An 18,642-nucleotide genomic window follows, 5' to 3' on the forward strand; every position below is an offset into this window, starting at 1 on the left:
TGACATATTTTTGTGACGCAACACTTAGCTGCAGTTCACCCGACGGCCACTAGAGGTAGGATCGAGGCTTCAAGCAGGCTTTTACGTCATCGCCGGATCACAATTATCTGAGATAAACGTAATCATTTTGTAAAATCATTTGATTCCACAATCATACGTTTCCATCCAGACGTTTAAGGAATTTCCGAGCAATGCTCGAAATGTCGTAATGAATGGAATGTGAATTTCCAGTCGGATAGGGTTGAGGTTGTTATATACTTGTTTCTCACTTTTCGTGTGACACATTGTTTGAGTTCGATTTCACTTTTTTGCCTTTGAACGTATCATCGCTTTTCACTACCTTGGTGACATTCATACTTGTCCACTCTTAGTTCATAGAAACACCACTTACTTACCTAGAGCTGACAGGACGGTGAGTAGATACTTCAGTAGAATAGGGAAGCAGAACTTCCGCTTAAACTGAAATTATATTCCATCAAACCTTCACCTCCACCACTGCACTTGGTGAAAACTGATATCAACGAACCCACAAAGATGAAACATGCATACAGTACAAACAAAGTATTTCTAATGACTGCATCAGCAATGAGGTAAAAGCACTTGGTTGAACAGTATTCCAGTGAGGAAAGCCACAACTCCCATTTAAACTGTGAAATAAACTCCACGCGCTTCTTTCACCGCCGCGGCGCCGACACTGTTGTTTCCCGGCGGCTGAGCGTCCCGCTGATGGTGTTCCGGGACACGTTCTCCATTTTTTTCCTTCGGCCTTTTGTTCTCGCGTCTTCTAAGCGTACCTCCCACTTAAGTCTTAGCGGATCACACATTTCTGGCTCCCAGTTAATTTTGATTGTTACAACAACAAGAAAATAAACCTTCCTGTGTCATCTTGCATCTTATACTGTGGCGTGAACCCTGTTTTCAACGAGGGACTAATGTGTATTACCCCTCCGGCATAATCTCCACGCTTACATGTCTTTATTCGGCGAGATTTGGAGAGAAAATCTTGAACTAATCTCTGGGCAAACAGTGTGCTGCTCACACCTTCCTTGTTTTCCCACCCTCCGCTCTCTCTGAGTCTTTGACTAAGTCTGGCAGGCCTCGGGGGGCAGCAGTTCTTCCCTATAAATAGGCCTGTTGGAGGTGATGGAGGGCCTCGTGGGCTCTGATTCCCGCAGAATGGTAAGGACAGGCCCCGTCAATACCCGGCCGCTCCATTTGCCGCGTCCTCCGTCTGCGGCTTCTAATAAGGCCTGAGGTTAATGTTCCCAGGGCTCGGCAGCGTGTCCCATCAAGTAATTCAACTGACGTCAAGATGGATAACCGCGGATCCACTGACTCACTGCCCCAAAAAGAGTCTCTGGAAAGACATTTCTAGTCTGGGTGAGAACATTGGCGGGGAAATCTTGGGGGCACAGGAAGTGATCTCAGGAAATCCAGCTCAGAAAAAGCTCTTTTTACTTAACCTGGATGTAAGATGTTTTAATTACTAACAGAATTTGTTAGTGGTACGACAGTACTGCTATTTCACTATTACCATTGGTCCTCTTTCAAACCTATAATTATTGCGATAGCTAACTGTGGTCATATCACCGTCATGCCACTTGCATATCATCGGCCATTGCATATTGCACCAACACTGCTGCTTTTTACAACCTGTACTACTTACTCCAGAGTAACTGCATCCCTTTTTAGGCTAACTAGTTAGCATAGTGGAACACCCGAATGTATGTATTATCTTAATCCTATCTGTACCAATGTTGTAATTTAGGAAATAAAAGGTCGGAAATACAATAGCGGCCACTAACCTCCTCGAAGAGCTCCAAGCTGTAGGTGTTGTCGTCGTCCGCGAAGTAGACGATGCCCGCCTGGCTGCTGTTGGCGTTGAAGGTCTCCCGCAGCCAGCGCAGGGCCAGGTTCCTCTGCATGGTGCCGCGGGGGATCCGGGGGTCCCGCGTGTCGCCACGCAGCTTATAGTTCCTGGGCGTCTCCACGTTAAGGTGGGTGTAGTTGAGCCCCGTGTCCCTGAGGAGCCGCGTGACCAGCGGCGTCCTCCGCTGCGAGTCCTCCACCAGGATCCAGTGCAGGTTGGGCACGTGCAGGAAGGTGTTGGCCAGGCGCGTCAGCTCCGCCTTCTGCACCGGCCGGCTGTAGGTGGGCGTGACCACGTGGATGGTGGGCAGCACGTCGGACCAGGGCGGCGGCCGCGTGTACACGTACTCCGTCCTCACCACCTCCACAATGTCCTTGTCCGAGGCACAGTATTCCTTGGAGTCCTGGGCCTGGCTGCCGGACTCCTTCTTGCCCTCGCCGCCGTCATCTGCAGAGGGTGTTTTTTTTTTGGTGGAGGGGGGAAGAGAGCACACGTAAGGCGTTAGCGCACCCCGGGGGCGGCTCTCCGTATGTTTGCCTCAGGTTACTCAAGCCCAATGGGGGTAAGGTTGTACCTGAGAGTCGGTGGCGTTGGACAGCGAGCCTCTCTGGTAAGATAAAGATCTCTTTTACTAGGTGGTGACAGGCTGCGGAGAGTCAAAGCAGGCACCGTGAGAGGATAACACAGCCGGGGTGGACAGGGGGGGAGCTGGGGGGGGGGGCGGATAGGACCCCTACGCCGGCTCCCGAGCGAGTGGAATACACTCAGAGGCTGATAGAAGAAGGGAGGAAAGCGAGGCGGCGGTTTGACTTTCACCCTCGTCCTCTGAAGGGATGTCGCGTCGTTACGCATGGCGTGGTTTTTTGAGGCAATTACCAGAAAGAAGGGGGACACGCGGCATATTAATGTGCGGCAACAGTCAATAAACATGAGTGAGTTGCAAATCAAATGCTCCCCGGACCACCTCTTTATCAGCGGGCCGCTTTAAATGAGCTTCCTTCCCTCCCTCGCGTAAGGTTGACAGTCAAGGATACAAAAGACAAAATTGAGCTGCAACAACTGCTTGAGGGTCGGCACATAAACAACGAGTAAATCATCTGGAAGCGGAGAGTGATAGCGGCGTTGCCCGGATGGTAGAGGGCGTTGTGGCGGCAACCCCGGTGCGCCCGTGTATGATGAATAGAATATAATTACGGAATCATTAAGGTTGTTAATATCTTCCCTCATTGTGCCGCGGCTCGTGGCATTTTTTATCGTCGCTCCGGCTCGGCTCCATTTCGCACCTCAAACATAAAGAGGATTTTTTTTTTTTTTTTCTTCCAGCGCCTCGCAGATTAACACAATCTGCTGATGACCAGATGTTCCGCGCCGGCCGCCAGCGAAGCAACCAGCCAAAACCTCGAGCTTTAAAGAGCAAACAAAAGAAAAAGGCCTTTGGGCAGAGCTGGGTCAAACCTTCCCGGCAAATAATTATCCGTTTGATTATATTTATTTATTTATTTATTTTAACGCCGGTGGAGGTAGCGGCCTGAACGGAGCAGGCCTCTCAAGAAAATAAGACTATGTCATGATCTGAGACAAACTAGTCTAATATTTGACTTCCTGGCCGTGAATGGGGTGGTTAGCGTCATTGATTTAATGTCACTCTAATTCGATTTTTTTGTTTTCTTCCAGTGTGCAGAATACATTTCACTCTCTTGGTTTAAGGATGCGAATCAGGGGGCCCGCGTCTTTTACAATTCACAATCGATTTTAGTAAACATACGGCAGCACATTTTTTCCGAATTGATGGCTATGAAAGCTATGAAAATAATTTTTTTCGTTATTTTTTTGACAAGGCGTATGCGATAGATAACGCGTTAACAGGAAATAGAACAGGATAAGGGAAATGCATAGTAAAATATAGCTCAATAATTAACGCTGATTGTGATCAAGCTTCCTTCAAAGCTGTGGATAGCAGGCCAAGCTGCATGAATTTATCAGCTATAGGAGTACTATACTAGGAGGCCGGGAGCGTTCGGTTTCCCGTGTTGGGAGACAGAACGGTGGAGGAGCAGGGGTACGGCTTCAGGGGTCAGAGGCTGCAGGACGCTGAGATTTATTCTAGTCTTATTGCTTTTTCTGACAGAAAAGCCCACATATACGTCGTACACTCTGACATTCGTGTACACCAGGCGCAGTGGATTTTTCTTTCTGGGACAAAAATAACACATTTCATGTACAGTACATGTATTTCTTGTATTGCCCTAACATAGCCATTGATTTCATACATATCTGCAGCTTAAGTGAAGGCGTAATTAAAATGTATATTAAGGAGGAAAAAAAAGTCCGGTATGCATAAATGACTACATGCTTGTATTATACTCATTCCCATAATAAAGCAGATCAGCCTCTGTTGGGAGGGGCCGGTGGTCATCGTTAGCAAAGTGCCTCTAAATAAATCAGCCGGCGTTTGAGCCCCGGGAGTGGGGTTGCGAGGGTTCGAGGGCCCCCTCCCCGTAAGGACCTTGCGCGCGGCGCCCCGGCGTACCCTTGCGGATGGCGAGGAGCGGAGCGATGGCGCTTTGGTGCCAAACGGTGATGAGCAGCGTCCAGGGTAACACGATCAACACGATGGCCAGAATATCTCTTCTCTTCGGCATCTCCAGGATTGGTTATGTGGCTCGGCATTACCTGTTGCGCGGGGGAGGAGAAAAAGGGATGGATCAGTGAGACGCAACTCTGACGGCTCGTGAGGTTCATCTCGTGAGCGTGAGCTTGGCAACGGCTGCGTGGTTTGATTTAATTGGCGCCAGCTTGAATTTTTTCCGACCTTTTTTTTTTTGCTAGGATGAACGACGCCTTGTGATCACGCAACAGTCGGGAAAGATTAGAATAAAACTAATCAAGAGTGGGAATATTTTACGAATCTCATCTCTCGTAAAGAGCCGAATCTCCAAAAAGAGGCAAACTTTACGTCACTACCTATAACTAAAGTACATACTGCACATGTTAAAAATGTGAATGCTGTATTACTGGACTTTCTTGACACAGTAAGGAAGTTGATAATTGCTATTATTGCTTCTTCGGCAGCGGGATTTTTTCGGCAGAATTTGCTTTGGGAGCAAAATGTGACCATGCATCATCACAGGCCAGCCTCTCCTAATTGTGTAAGCGCCTAAAAGCACGACAGCGCTCGCTACCCTATCTGAGGAGCTATCTCCCTACCCCTTAAAGAAAAGGTGTTCTGAAGGCTCCTGCCTTGTTAAATAAGTGTGAACACAACACGAAGGCGGCAGATCAGGTGTGTACGCGTCCCGACTTCACACATGAAGGAACAAGTCGTGTTGCGAAACATGGGTCCTCTCCAGTTAACGCCCGGCGCTGGCTGCAGCGCGGCGGCAGGTAGTTTTAGTTTGAACAATAATCGCACACCCCAATTAAGCGTGGATGGTTTTTTTTTTTTTTTTTTTGCTCTGCGTAAATGGCCTGATTTCCAGGTTTGAATGTGTCTGCAACTCTCAGCCTCATGAATGCCGATAAAGAAATGGGTCATGAGGTGTTTTAACGCCGTCATTTCCTTTTTTCTTTTTTTCCTCCCTCTGAGGAAGATATGACACGCCCGGCTACCGAGCCTTATTTAAACGGGGCTCTATCTTCATCTTCCAACTGAATATGGAATATGGAAATCAGCCACGGGCTGATAAAATAATTCAATACATATTTTTAGTAAGAAAAAAAAAACAATCGTACTTTTTTTTACATAAACACAACAGACGGGGGACAAATATTAAATGGATAAGTCTCTTTTTTTTCCATTTCCAATTTATTATTCTATATTATATATATCATTAGAATGATATTATTATATATTGTTATAATAATATATATTGAGATAATCATTTTACATACTACCCGAGTGCAAAAAGATTCCATAAGCCTCTAGATCTTTCCTTACCCACAGTCAGAACTGGATCATGACACCATCGGTGTGGGGTTGCTGGTGGGGCCAAACCGGTGGGGCAAACTGCAGGATGAGCAGGGAAGGTGGAGGTGAAGGGGCGGGCTGCTCCATGTCATTTCTATATTTCCACTTTCCTACAGTTTCTTGTCCTTCTCACCCAGACAGACCGGGACCTGGGAAATGAAAATGGGTACGTTTTGGTCAGTACGTAATTATTTTTTAATCCATTGTATGTGGTGCTTGTCTCCCTGTTTTCCAGTCCCTTCATCTTTATCGTTCTCTCTCCCTCACTCTATTCCAGACACTGGAATAACTTAGTTAGTACTTAGTGCTAATTTTCCATTCATACCCTAAATATCTATACCAATAATGTATCCTGTGCATAGAATCACATTTTGTTTATTCTGTACATTTTTGTATATTTCTGTTCTATATTTTTTGGGCCAATTGTGTATATTTCGCAATTTATCATTTATTATTATTTATTATATTTTAACTTTTATTGTTATTTATTTTTATGTTCATTTATATTAATTTTATTTTTGTATTTATTATAATATTTATATATTTTTTAGAGTGCTTTTTTGCTGTGAAAAAAAAAAACCAAACAAACACCAATCCTCACCACATCAAATTCTCCGTATGAAAAGGGAACATGGCGGAATAAACTAATTCTGATTAATTGTTGTTTCATCCATCCCCCTCTCTTTCTCCAACTTGGTATGCTCCAGGATGGTTTATTCTGCTTAAAACACAGCACTGTGTACAGCAGCTAAGAGGCTCATGCTTTACCATAGATCCCTCCGCCCGATACCTACATCAGCATTCAACCCACGCAGGGTGTTCCTGTTTATGGGGAAAGGTTACTGTTATTATATATTGATTACGTGCTTTATTGGCTTCGTTATGATCTCCTGTCTCCGTTTATAATTCAATAATTACACCCTCCAAATTACTTCCAGTCAGCGTCCAATTTTCCCGACGTGCTATAAAATAAAGGATCCATCAGGAGATATTTTTTTTATTTTACTTTATTCCAGGGAGAGGCATTGCAGTCTAGCGACGCACAAATAACAATATTTTTTTTCCTACTATTGAGCAGGCGTGGCACTTCTCATGTTTATTGTTAGGTTTATTTCATAGATTTTTCATTTGTTTTGAGTTTATTGTACTTTATGGGATAAAAATGTTTGAAAACACAACTTTTGAAGCCAACACATGTATTAAAACAATATATTCCTAGCCAGTCAGTGGTACCCAGATGGCCCGTGCGTGTGTGTGGGCGTGTGTGGGTGTGTGTGTGTGTGTGTGTGTGCATGCGTGCGTGCGTGCATGTGTGTGCGCGTGGGTGTGTGTGTGCATGCGTGCGTGCATGCTTGTGTGTGTGTGTGTGTGTGTGTGTGTTTGTGTGTGCGTAGACGTGAACCCCGTGATGAGGCCAGAATGTCGACTTTTCGCTCCCGTGATAGCGTGACGCTGAACCGTGACACCGTTCAAGCAGAAACCACCTGCTGCTCATTAATACCAAATCACCTCGGTAAAAATGTGTTGTTCTGTTTAACGAGGCAACGTTAATAAACGACGAGGCAAGTATGACGGAAAATCGCTTTCCTGTCGAGATCAGTCGTCTAGGTTGAAAGAAATGTTTCTATCTTAGTAGCCAGAAGGGCTGTGCATCCCAAATTAGTATATTATTTATATTATATTTTACTGTATTATTATCATTATTATTATTATTATTATTATTATTATGACTATTATGATGATGATGATTATTATTATTATTACTATTATTATTATTATTATTATTATTATTATTATTATTATTATTATTTATAAATGTATTATGGTTGTTTTTATATCTCAGTATTCATTTAGAGATTAATTTATTTTATGTATTTACTAAAAAACATTCCTTTTTGGGACTAGTTTACTGAGCGCCTATTTCCTGCAGGTGTACAATCCAGTACAACCGTCAAGCATGGTTTCATTTGGGCTTGGTGAGATTCCCATACCAATAGCAGCTTAAGGCTTATATTTTATGACAAAAACAGTGCTCAATTGCTAGCTTTAATTCATTATTATTATTATTATTATTATTATTATTATTATTATAAGCACGAAAATCAGCAATATGCCAGTGCTAGATAATTACATGCGTTTTGTAGATTGCAGATATTTACTCATTTGATAAGAATTTAAAAGGTACTTATTAGGTACATATATGTATTTATGAGGTGCATAAAAGAATATAAGATACTTGTAAGTTGTACGTATTATTAATACGTATTTATAAGTACCTTATATGCACTTTTTAAGTTACAAGGTACATATAAGGTACCTATAGGTTCGTATAAGGTACTTACGGTACTAAGATAATTACAAGGTCCATATTAGGAACTTACTGTATAAGGTGCATATAAGGTACTAAGATAAGGTGCATATAAGGTACTTACGGTATAAGATAGATATAAGGTACTTATACTGTAAGGTGCATATAAGGAACTTATAAGGTACTGTACATATGTACTTATAAGAAACTTATTAGATGCATACTGTATATGTTACTTATAAGATACATATAAGGTGCTAAGATATGTATAAGGTATATCCTGTATAAGATACTAAGATGCTTATAAGGTACATATAAGGTACTTCTATGTACTTAAGGTACATAAAAGGTACTAAGATACATGTAAGGTGTATGTAGATAATGTACTTATAAGTTACTGATTAGGTACATATAAGGTACTAAGATACTTATAAGGTATGTACGTCGAACAGTCACACAGTTGTAGACTTGAGAAGCCTGAATCCCCTCCCCTCCTCCTCCCCCGTGTAAAAAAAACACTTTGTTTAAGAGTCACTGTTTCTTTCATATTTAGAGAAAACTTGAATAAGGCATAAGCTCCGAGCGCTGGACTCCATCCATCCATCGACTGTATCCATCCATCCATCCATCCATCCATCCATCCATCCATCCATCCATCCACCCATCCATCCATCCATCCACCCATCCATCCATCGACTGTATCCATCCATCCATCCATCCATCCACCCATCCATCCATCCATCCACCCATCCATCCATCGACTGTATCCATCCATCCATCCATCCATCCACCCATCCATCCATCCATCCACCCATCCATCCATCGACTGTATCCATCCATCCATCCATCCATCCACCCATCCATCCATCCATCCACCCATCCATCCATCGACTGTATCCATCCATCCATCCATCCATCCACCCATCCATCCATCCATCCACCCATCCATCCATCGACTGTATCCATCCATCCATCCATCCACCCATCCATCCATCGACTGTATCCATCCATCCATCCATCCACCCATCCATCCATCCATCCACCCATCCATCCATCGACTGTATCCATCCATCCATCCATCCACCCATCCATCCATCCATGCTGCCATGGCGACGATGAAAGATTTAGGAGGCCTGACCTGGGAGCAGGTTCCTTCCCTTCCCACTGGTAACCGTGAGAGGGTGAGAGCGCCTCCCCCCAGCCCCGCCTCAGCCTCCCCTTCTCAGCCTCCCCTCAACCTCCCCCCCTCAGCCTCCCCTTCTCAGCCTCCCCTCAGCCTCCCCCCTCAGCCTCCCCTCAGCCTCCCCCCCCCCAGCCTCCCCTCAGCCTCCCCCTCTCAGCCTCCCCCCAGCCTCCCCCTCTCAGCCTCCCCTCAGCCCCCCCCCCCCCCCCCAGCCTCCCCTCAGCCTCCCCCCCTCAGCCTCCCCCCGGCCTCCCCTCAGCCTCCCCCTCTCAGCCTCCCCCCAGCCTCCCCTCCTGCTCCCACTGATACATTTACACTTCCCTGAAGGAAGCGCAGGGTCAGCGGCTCCCCGTGGCGCCATGTTGGATCAGGACACCGTGACTCCTCATCGTTACCCAGTCAAAAGCCAAACCTCGGAGAGCAAAAGGGGGCGAGCGAGGTGATACCTGTATATGTATATATACAGGTATATGTATATACCTGTATATAATTTCATCTATTTAAGAGGGAAATGCCGCAAGATTTTGCATCCGAGAAAGACTCAGAGGAGAGAAGGGAACGATAATTAGGATTATTGTAAACTGTCATTTTATTGTTTATTTATAGTTTTCTTTTCTATTGTTATTTTCATAGGTTCATTTTATGTAGCAGAATCTTTGTTGTTTATTTTTACATTTGAATGCATTCATTGTGTTTTATTTATACTTTTTTAAGTTTATATTAGTGGTTTATCATTAGGTTTATTGTATTTCCAAATGAGTAATATTCATGGATTATTTTTTGGGGTTATTTTTCTGGGTTATTATTGTCAGGCTTATTTTCCATTGTTTATTGTTCACCTTTAGTTTTATTGCCTATTTAACATTTTCTGTCTTGTTTATTGTTCTATCTATCTATCTACCTATCGATCAGTTCTCCACCAGCGTGAGACACGTCTTGCGCCGTGCAGAGGCTTATAACCCCTCAGCGTTGGGCTAAAGAGCGGTGATGGCCGACCCCTGGATCTCCGAGACAATTATCCAGTGTGCAGGAATGACACTCTGCACCACGCCTTTTCCCTCACACAGCCACACACCGTAGATATAGCGAGCTGGCAGTGCCGGGTTCTTCAGAGTCGTCTTAATGAGGGCCAGATCCGGGGATGGACCCCTCCATTGAAATGGTTCCCTGCCAAACCACCCCCCCCCCCCAATTATATGCCGCTGTGGAGGATAAAATATATAATTATAAATCTGATCATCGCAAATTAAACCCCTGGGATTCGATTCAAGGAAGGCAGAGGCCGTTACAGTGTGGATTTAGTCTGAGCTGAGAAATAATTGGTCTAAATAACAGGAGACGAGTCTTTCTTGCAATACAATACAATACGGACGGTTGTTAGTTTGGGGGGGGGGGGCGTACTCTTAACCATTGAATTTTTAATGACAGGGCGGCAATAAGGGAAGTATGGTCCGAACCCTTCCGAGTCCAGATGGGAGAGGCTGTAACGGGGTAACCGAGAACGAAGGGAGCACGTTCCCACGGGAGTTACAGATCGGGTCGGATCAACCAGCGCAGGCTAAGGTGGCCCCAACGGTGGTCAGATCCCCTGGTTGCTGTGACTCCCAAATTGTGAGGAACTGCCTCCAAGATCTCCATTCCAGAGGAGTAATACGGTTCTGCGCAGAGCTAAGACACCCTCCCTCCCTAAATCAGATCAAAAAACCTTGTTTGTATGTATTAGAGTGAAGTTACACACAAAGTTCACAGATAACTTGAACTGGGAGGCTAAATCGCAGTTATCTACGGTGGGGCTCAGAGACGCGTGTGAAAAATACAAAAATACGAACAGATGCCGGGGCATGAGGGTAGAATAAAAAAAAAAATCCATGAACAGCGTTATGTGGTCGGAAGAACAAAATGTGGTATTTACCAGCCGCAGTGTTTGTACACCGCACATTCTTTTCTCATTTACACATTGACAAAATCCCCAAAACATCCTCTTCCCCTTAGCAAGGTGAGCTGTGTAGTCTGGTTTCCTGGCCTTTCTAACAAACTGAGGGAGTTCAGAATCTCTCCACAGATCCAGAAAAACCTTTACCCCGGTGCCACCGAGAGCATGCCACCGCCTGGTAGGGGAACTGTTCCTCTCAGGACCAGAAAAGCCCTGCAGAGAAGGTGGTGCTGCACGCTTGGCTGAACGTACCACCGGGAAGGACCGGCCCCTACAGGACTTATACAGCGGGTGGTGCAGGACCAGGGCTAAGAGGATTATTAAGGATCCCCACCATCCCAACCATGGACCGTTCCGGTGGCTGCGGTCGGGCAGGCGCCTCCGCAGCCACGAGACCAGAACAGAGGGACTCAGAAAGAGCTTCTTCCCCCAGACCATAATAACACGGAGCTCTGTCACAAACCAGGACCCGCCTCAGAAATACTGTGTCCAACTCACTGCTGCAATAGTTTGTACACATTTATATTCCTTGATATTTATTATTATTACTCTCAGTTCTCAAACATTGCACAAAAATATTGCACAGTGTAAATAATTATACATACATACATACATTTATATACATTTATATACATTTATACATATCGTTTCTGTGGATCCGGCATCTTTTTTTTTTTTTTGTATTTCTGTATATATATAACGTTTTTTTAATTTACTTTACTATTTTTTTCATTCTCATTTTTTTATTCTTATCTTGTTGTGTTATCTTTTTTTCTACTTGTACGATGCCCAGCACAGTCTCCAAGCCTTCCAAGAAAGCATTGTTGTATGTACAGGGCAATATGAATGTGACAAATACATCTTTGAATCTATCTATCTATCTATCTATCTATCTATCTATCTATCTATCTATCTATCTATCTATCTATCTATCTATCTATCTATCTATCTATCTATCTATCTATCTATCTATCTATCTGTCTATCTATCTGTCTATCTATCTATCTGTCTATCTATCTATCTATCTATCTATCTATCTATCTATCTATCTATCTATCTATCTATCTATCTATCTATCTATCTATCTATCTATCTATCTATCTATCTATCTATCTATCTATCTATCTATCTATCTATCTATCTATCTATCTTTTTACCAGGTGATTCGTGGGAGCCAAATCTGTCTGTCTGTCTGTCTGTCTGTCTGTCTGTGGAGTCTGATCTGTTATGTACATTCTGGCATCCAGGGATGATGCATTTGCCGGACGAAGCAAACCAGTGTAGGCTGCAGTAACACGAGGAACGCACTCTCTTATAGTGTCATGGGCGCGGCCATCCCAAGTTATGACCGCGGTGCGTCATCGAGTCCTGATTTAGGCCCGCCCACAAAATCCGGAACACAAAAAAATGGCGAGAAACAGTTTGACGGGCTAACTCCACGATTCAGCACTAAATAGTTCACGGCCTTTTTACATGTTGTGAGTGATTGCTTTCTAACACGTATAATGTGATGGGAAACAACATCTCGGAATTTACTTTACAGGGACGTTTAAGTTAACCGCTCATTGCACTAGTTAATTCGTTGGGGGCGTAGCAAAAAATACGAAAGATCCTCCGTTCCGCCAAAGCTCCAAATTTTGTTTCGGATGTTTACTGTGTCGAACTCGTCGGGAAAATAATTTTGCTTTGCCGCACAAACGCTACGCCCGGAATGTCACTTTGGCGGTGCTGACATTTCCAGATCCCTCGTAAAATGTCAAACGAGTGACACACACACACACACACACACACACACGCACGCGCCCACACACACACACACACACACACAAGTGCGCACGCACACACACACAACCACACGCACACAAGCACACACACACACACACACACACACACACACACACGCAGAGAGAGTCATGCGTGGAATCCTCTTCAAAGGAGCCGTTTTTTGCCGTCTCGCCTTCATCCCTTTCATTTTTCTTTTTGGAATCGGTGCTCTTGAATTTTTCTTCTCCGCAAATATGCACCCTGACTAGTTATTTCATTCTCCTTTCTCTGGTCGACAGAAGCACTCGCTTGCGCAAAGACAACACGCCCCCAGAACAGAAGAAGAACAGTGTTGACGCAGCATCTAGAGGTTCTGCTGACGCTACGCTTACGGCCACATCCCCGATTGGTCTGAACGTCTGATGACTTGGCACGGACGGAGGGGGAGAGAGAGAGAGAGAGAGAGAGAGAGAGCGGCGGTCACTTTGAGAGCTTGTCTCCCACGAACAACACCGTCATTGGAACAGGGATGTCAACTTTTCGCGCGACGGCAGAAAAAGTCCTCGAGACACAGCCACGTGGCGGCTGGATTCCAGGCTCAGTTCAGCCGGTGTGCCTGGCTTTTGCTGAAGTGACTCCAGACTCCCGAGTCGTTTAAAAGATTTGTTCGCTAGGAACAAATCGTTCGCCAGTCTAATCGAGGACTGAACGAGGTGTGTTTGTGTGTGTGTGTGTGTGGGGGTCTGTGTTTGTGTGTGTGTGTGTGTGTGTGTGTGTGTGTACATGTGTGGGTCTGTGTGTGTGTGTGGGTGTGTGTATGTGTCTGTGTGTGGGGGTCTGTGTGTGTGTCAGTGTGTGTGTGTGTGTGTGTGTGTGTGTACATGTGTGGGTCTGTGTGTGTGTGTGTGGGTGTGTGTATGTGTCTGTGTGTGGGGGTCTGTGTGTGTGTGTGTGTGTGTGTGTGTGTGTGTGTGTGTGTGTGTGTGTGTGTGTGTGTGTGTGTGTGTGTCCAAACGAGGACTGTATTATAGCAAACGCAGTAAGGAGACGTCCACAGCGTGTCTGCAGGTATCAGAGCTCAATTTAATACTTTTTAAGACAAATTTGAGGATTTTTGGACCAGTCGTCTCTAATTCATTGAATGATTGCAGGTTTGTCTAAAGGTAAGTACATGTTCGATACAGAGAGGTGGCCTTACTGTAGGTAGAAATATAGAACGATATGAACTGTTATCTTTTTCCGCAGAACTCTGGCTGGGTAAGGAGAAGGATCTTCTTGGATTTCTCTCTTCGGGTAAACGTGAAGTCAGCTGGGTCATCTAGAGTGAAGTGATCTAGAGCAGGTGGGTGCAGCAGGTGAGAAGAGGTATGAAGGTAAGTGTCGGGTTCAGCGGTGAGTTTAGGGTTTTATAACATCATAAATATTGAGTACAGGTACTCCTCACTTCACGACCTTCCTGTTTAACGACCGTTGGGACAATACCACCGTCTCAGTGTCAAGCATCTTAACGGTCATCACACTTTGTACACTATATACACTATATACACTATATATACTATATACACTATATACACTTTATATGCTGTATACATTATATACACTATATATACTATAAACACTATATATACTATATACACTATATACACTATATATACTATATACACTATATACACTATATATACTATATACACTATATACACTATATATACTATATACACTATATACACTATATACACTATATATACTATATACACTATATACACTATATACACTATATACACTATATATACTATATACACTATATACACTATATATACTATATACACTATATACACTATATGTACTTTATACACTATATACACTATATATACTATAAACACTATATACACGATATATACTATATATACTATATACACTTTATACACTCTATACACTAGATATACTATATACACTATTTATTCTATATACACTGTATATACCATATACACTATATATACTTTATACACTATATATACTATATACACTATATATACTATATACACTGTATATACTATATATCCTATATACACTATATATACACTCTATATACTATATACACTATATACACTATATATACTTTATACACTTTATATACTATATATACACTATATACTATATACACTATATAAACTGTATATACTATATACTACTGTATATATACTGTATATATATATATATATATATATATATATATATATATATATATATATATATATCCTCGTTTATTGACCAATTTGCTTAACGACCTGGTCCAAGGAACGGACCTCTGTATTTCACAACACAGTACCTGTATTTCATGACTTGTAAGACATTTTAAGAGCCTGCACACAGCTTGTTATCATCCTACAGTAGGATGGAGTTGAAAGGGCCGTCCGTTGCCAAAAGAAGCGCGAGGAACCTGGAACGTACAGTGAGCTAATAATTGTCAGAAGCTGTAGTTCACTCGTCGCCTGTTAACACGGAAAGGGATTTAAAAACAGGACAAAGGCCAAATTGGTCTTCAATTAAACGCCTTCCGTAGGAGCAAATTCACTCGGGAGTCTTCGTGACGCCGCGGCACTCGTCGCGCTCACGTTGTGCGACAAACGGCAACGATGCGCTTCTCAGGGCACAATGGATCAAAACAGAATCAATTGAAAAATGATCTCCCCCCCGTTTCCTTCGCCTTTTCTCCTTGCTTTTCTTCTCCGTTTGGCGCCCCGGCCGAGCCTCACCTCTGTGCCATAGAAACTACCGAAAATATTAGAAAACACAGTGGAAAATAATGCGTTCAGAGGATAAAAGCGAAGGGAATCGTCCATCCAGGAGCTCGGCCTTTGAAAAGGCGGGAACCCCGTCCGCCTCCACCGGGTCCAGCGCGGCGGCCGTGCAACTGATTTGCAGCGGCCGCCGCGTTTACCGAAATGTTGACCATCCTGTATCTCTTAATACATCAGAGACAAGCGTGACAGCTCTTTCTTCCTCGGTGATGACCGACGGCTTTAGGGGAAAGGGTGGTCTGGTATTGTGTTGTCGATGGGATGTGTGTGTGTGTGTGTGTGTGTGTGGAGAGAGAGAGAGAGAGAGAGAGAGAGAGAGCGGGCGGTCGAGGTGCGTTGGCTCCGGTGCCCGTAATGAGTCCCCTCGGGAACGCCACATTACATGTGGAAATGGCTCCAATTAAAGCCGTCCAGCTGTAAATCCTGGGAGAAAGTGGGGGCTGAGCCAAGTCAAGAGCGGAGGCTGCGGATGGGTCCGGGGAGCGGGGATTAGCCGCCGCCATCAGGTGCCGTTTTCAAGATCGTGGCAGTTTAGGAAGCAATATAAGCTCGGCGATTCACGTGAACCCCTTCGACGTGGCTTTCGATGATCCACACGCTCGCGCTAACAAACACGAAACGTTATTAATTCCGACGGCCGCTGGCTTCCTCCGCTTCATTATCGCCGTTATCGGACGGCGGTCGCTTTGTGGCACGGGGGCCGCGGCGTCCTCAGCACGGGTGGGTGGCAATCATTATAATCCCGGCCTCTGGCAGCCATTTGTTCTTTCACTTAGCATTTATCACTGGAATTGGACTCTAAATCCGTGCATGATGGTCTTTTTCTCAGACGCCCGCTAATGAACCGGACAAGTTTAACGTGACCCCACGGAGGAGAAGGGGCGGAGGCTGCCCAAGTTTGAAGGATGGAGCTTTTCGAGTTTGCCCCCAGCCGCCCTTTGACCTTTAAGTTAATGCAATGATTTCTAGCAGGACGGACAGGACACAAACACAGAACGCAGGGAAGGAAAGGTCATCTGTGCGGCATTGCAGTTTGAACAATTAATGGCAGCCGCTCAACCGCACACACACTTTGCTTTTTATTTACATCGTTAGTTCTAAACTCTGCGTGTTCCTGATTAATGGCTCGCCATTTAAGATGTAAGTATATTTACCCCCCCGATGACTTCTCTGCGCAAAGCGGTCATTTCAGCACTTTCTATAACTTAAAATACCAATTGCCGACGCAAACAAACAATTAGGGTCTGCATCGCCGGAGAACGCTGACACAATGGCCGCGGCGCTCGCCGCCTTTCAAAGAGAATCTTAATTAGGATGCGCCCCCGTTGACTCTTCACGCTCCCTTTGTGGGAGACGACGGCGCTTTCACCGTCCAAGGCCGAGGCGGCTGCGGCGGCGGCTGCTGCTGCCGCTGCCGGGCGGTGTGTTGGTTTTGCAGCCCTTGCCCAGAGCGCTTTTCGCCGGCTCGGTATCGATCGGCATTTCTTTCCCCAGTTTAGGCTGATGTATGGATTTTTACACACCGCCCCGGGCCGAGGCACAAAGCACCAAGCGCTGGCAACAAAAAATAGGTGCAGAGATGTGGTGCACGGTGTGATCTTGGCGCACGGTGGGGTGCTAATGTATTACGGTGGCCATGAACCGGTGCTTGTGTGAGAATGTACGTGTACTTTATATAACCGCGTCACGGGACGCACAGGGCTTTTTTATTTTCTCGTTCAATTAGGAAACGTAAATACAAAGTGTAAGGGCTGCCCCCTGAGAGTCGACCATCAGTCGGAAACCCGTCAGTTGACCGAGATTCTTCAAGTCGAGCAGTGTTTTTTTATTTTTTTGGGTCAGTCAGTGTGCTTTACAATAACAGGATAAAATAGATAGAAGCTTACAAAATGCACAGGGATAATATTTCAATGGGGAATTATAAATAAGGGGAATCATAAATATATTTTTATGTGAGAATCGAACATTGCCCTTTGTGCGCCCCAACAGCCCTGCCCCGTTCCTCCAAATAAAACAAATAAAAACACTGTGCGCGGAGTACGGGCCACGACGCGTAGACTCGTTACGATTATTTTCTGCGCATAACGCACGGAGAGGGGGCGATCGGGGAGAGAGTCACGGAGGATGTGTCCCGGTTACGCACGGTTTCACTCCATAGTGTTCCGTTACTCACGGTTTCTTTCCATACACACATTTCGCTCCTTAAGGAGACGTCAAATAAAAACACACTGTTCTGGCGCCGATCGCCGGCATCCCATTGCTGGCTCACGCATCGTCTGTACCGTCGGAGGTGGAGACAGTTGCGAGGTCCGATTGGACTCACAAAACTCTGAGTCGGGTACAGCCCTAAAAAACACTAATCTAAAACACACATTATTTCTATTTGTTTTGTTGGGAGATAAGTCCAACGCCACAGCTCTGCAGCTTGTACGAGGGGGCACGATCCAATCACGTAGCGGCCGGCCCATGGAGCGGGAACATACTGTACTATACTATATTATACTGTACTATACTGAACTGTACTATAAGAACTGTACTATACTGTACTATACTGTACTATTATAAACTGTACTATACTATAATGTAATATACTGTAATAAACTTTACAATACTAAACTGCATTATACTGAATCAGAATCAGAATCAGAATCAGAAATACTTTAATAATCCCAGGGGGAAATTACTTAAATTATTTAATTACTTAATGAAATTACTTACTGTACTTACTATACCATAATATACTATACTGTACTAATGTATTCTATACCGTACTATACTGAAATATACTATACTGTGCTATTTTATTATGTACTGTACTC

At 44.4% G+C, this 18,642-nt stretch overlaps 1 protein-coding gene across 4 annotated transcripts in view; it reads right to left on the bottom strand.

Moving 5' to 3' along the window:
* LOC307234703 (galactosylgalactosylxylosylprotein 3-beta-glucuronosyltransferase 1) overlaps positions 1-18,642 on the bottom strand; it is an 82,911-nt gene that overhangs the window by 10,149 nt on the left and 54,120 nt on the right. For 2 of the 4 annotated variants that reach the window (XM_080006562.1, XM_080006560.1), the window contains 4 exons: positions 5,808-5,986; positions 4,401-4,543; positions 2,445-2,516; positions 1,806-2,317 (listed from right to left, as the gene is read on the bottom strand). In XM_080006562.1, coding sequence (XP_079862688.1) covers positions 1,806-2,317; positions 2,445-2,516; positions 4,401-4,512 — 696 coding nt within the window. In that variant the 5' untranslated portion in view covers positions 4,513-4,543; positions 5,808-5,986. Of the gene's footprint in view, positions 1-1,805; positions 2,318-2,444; positions 2,517-4,400; positions 4,544-5,807; positions 5,987-14,223; positions 14,359-18,642 lie in introns of all 4 variants that reach the window. The other 2 variants (XM_080006561.1, XM_080006563.1) reach the window with 2 other exon arrangements.

The sequence above is a fragment of the Zeus faber genome, assembly GCF_960531495.2.
Source record: "Zeus faber genome assembly, chromosome: 9".
In the NCBI taxonomy this organism is placed as follows: Eukaryota; Metazoa; Chordata; class Actinopteri; order Zeiformes; family Zeidae; genus Zeus; species Zeus faber.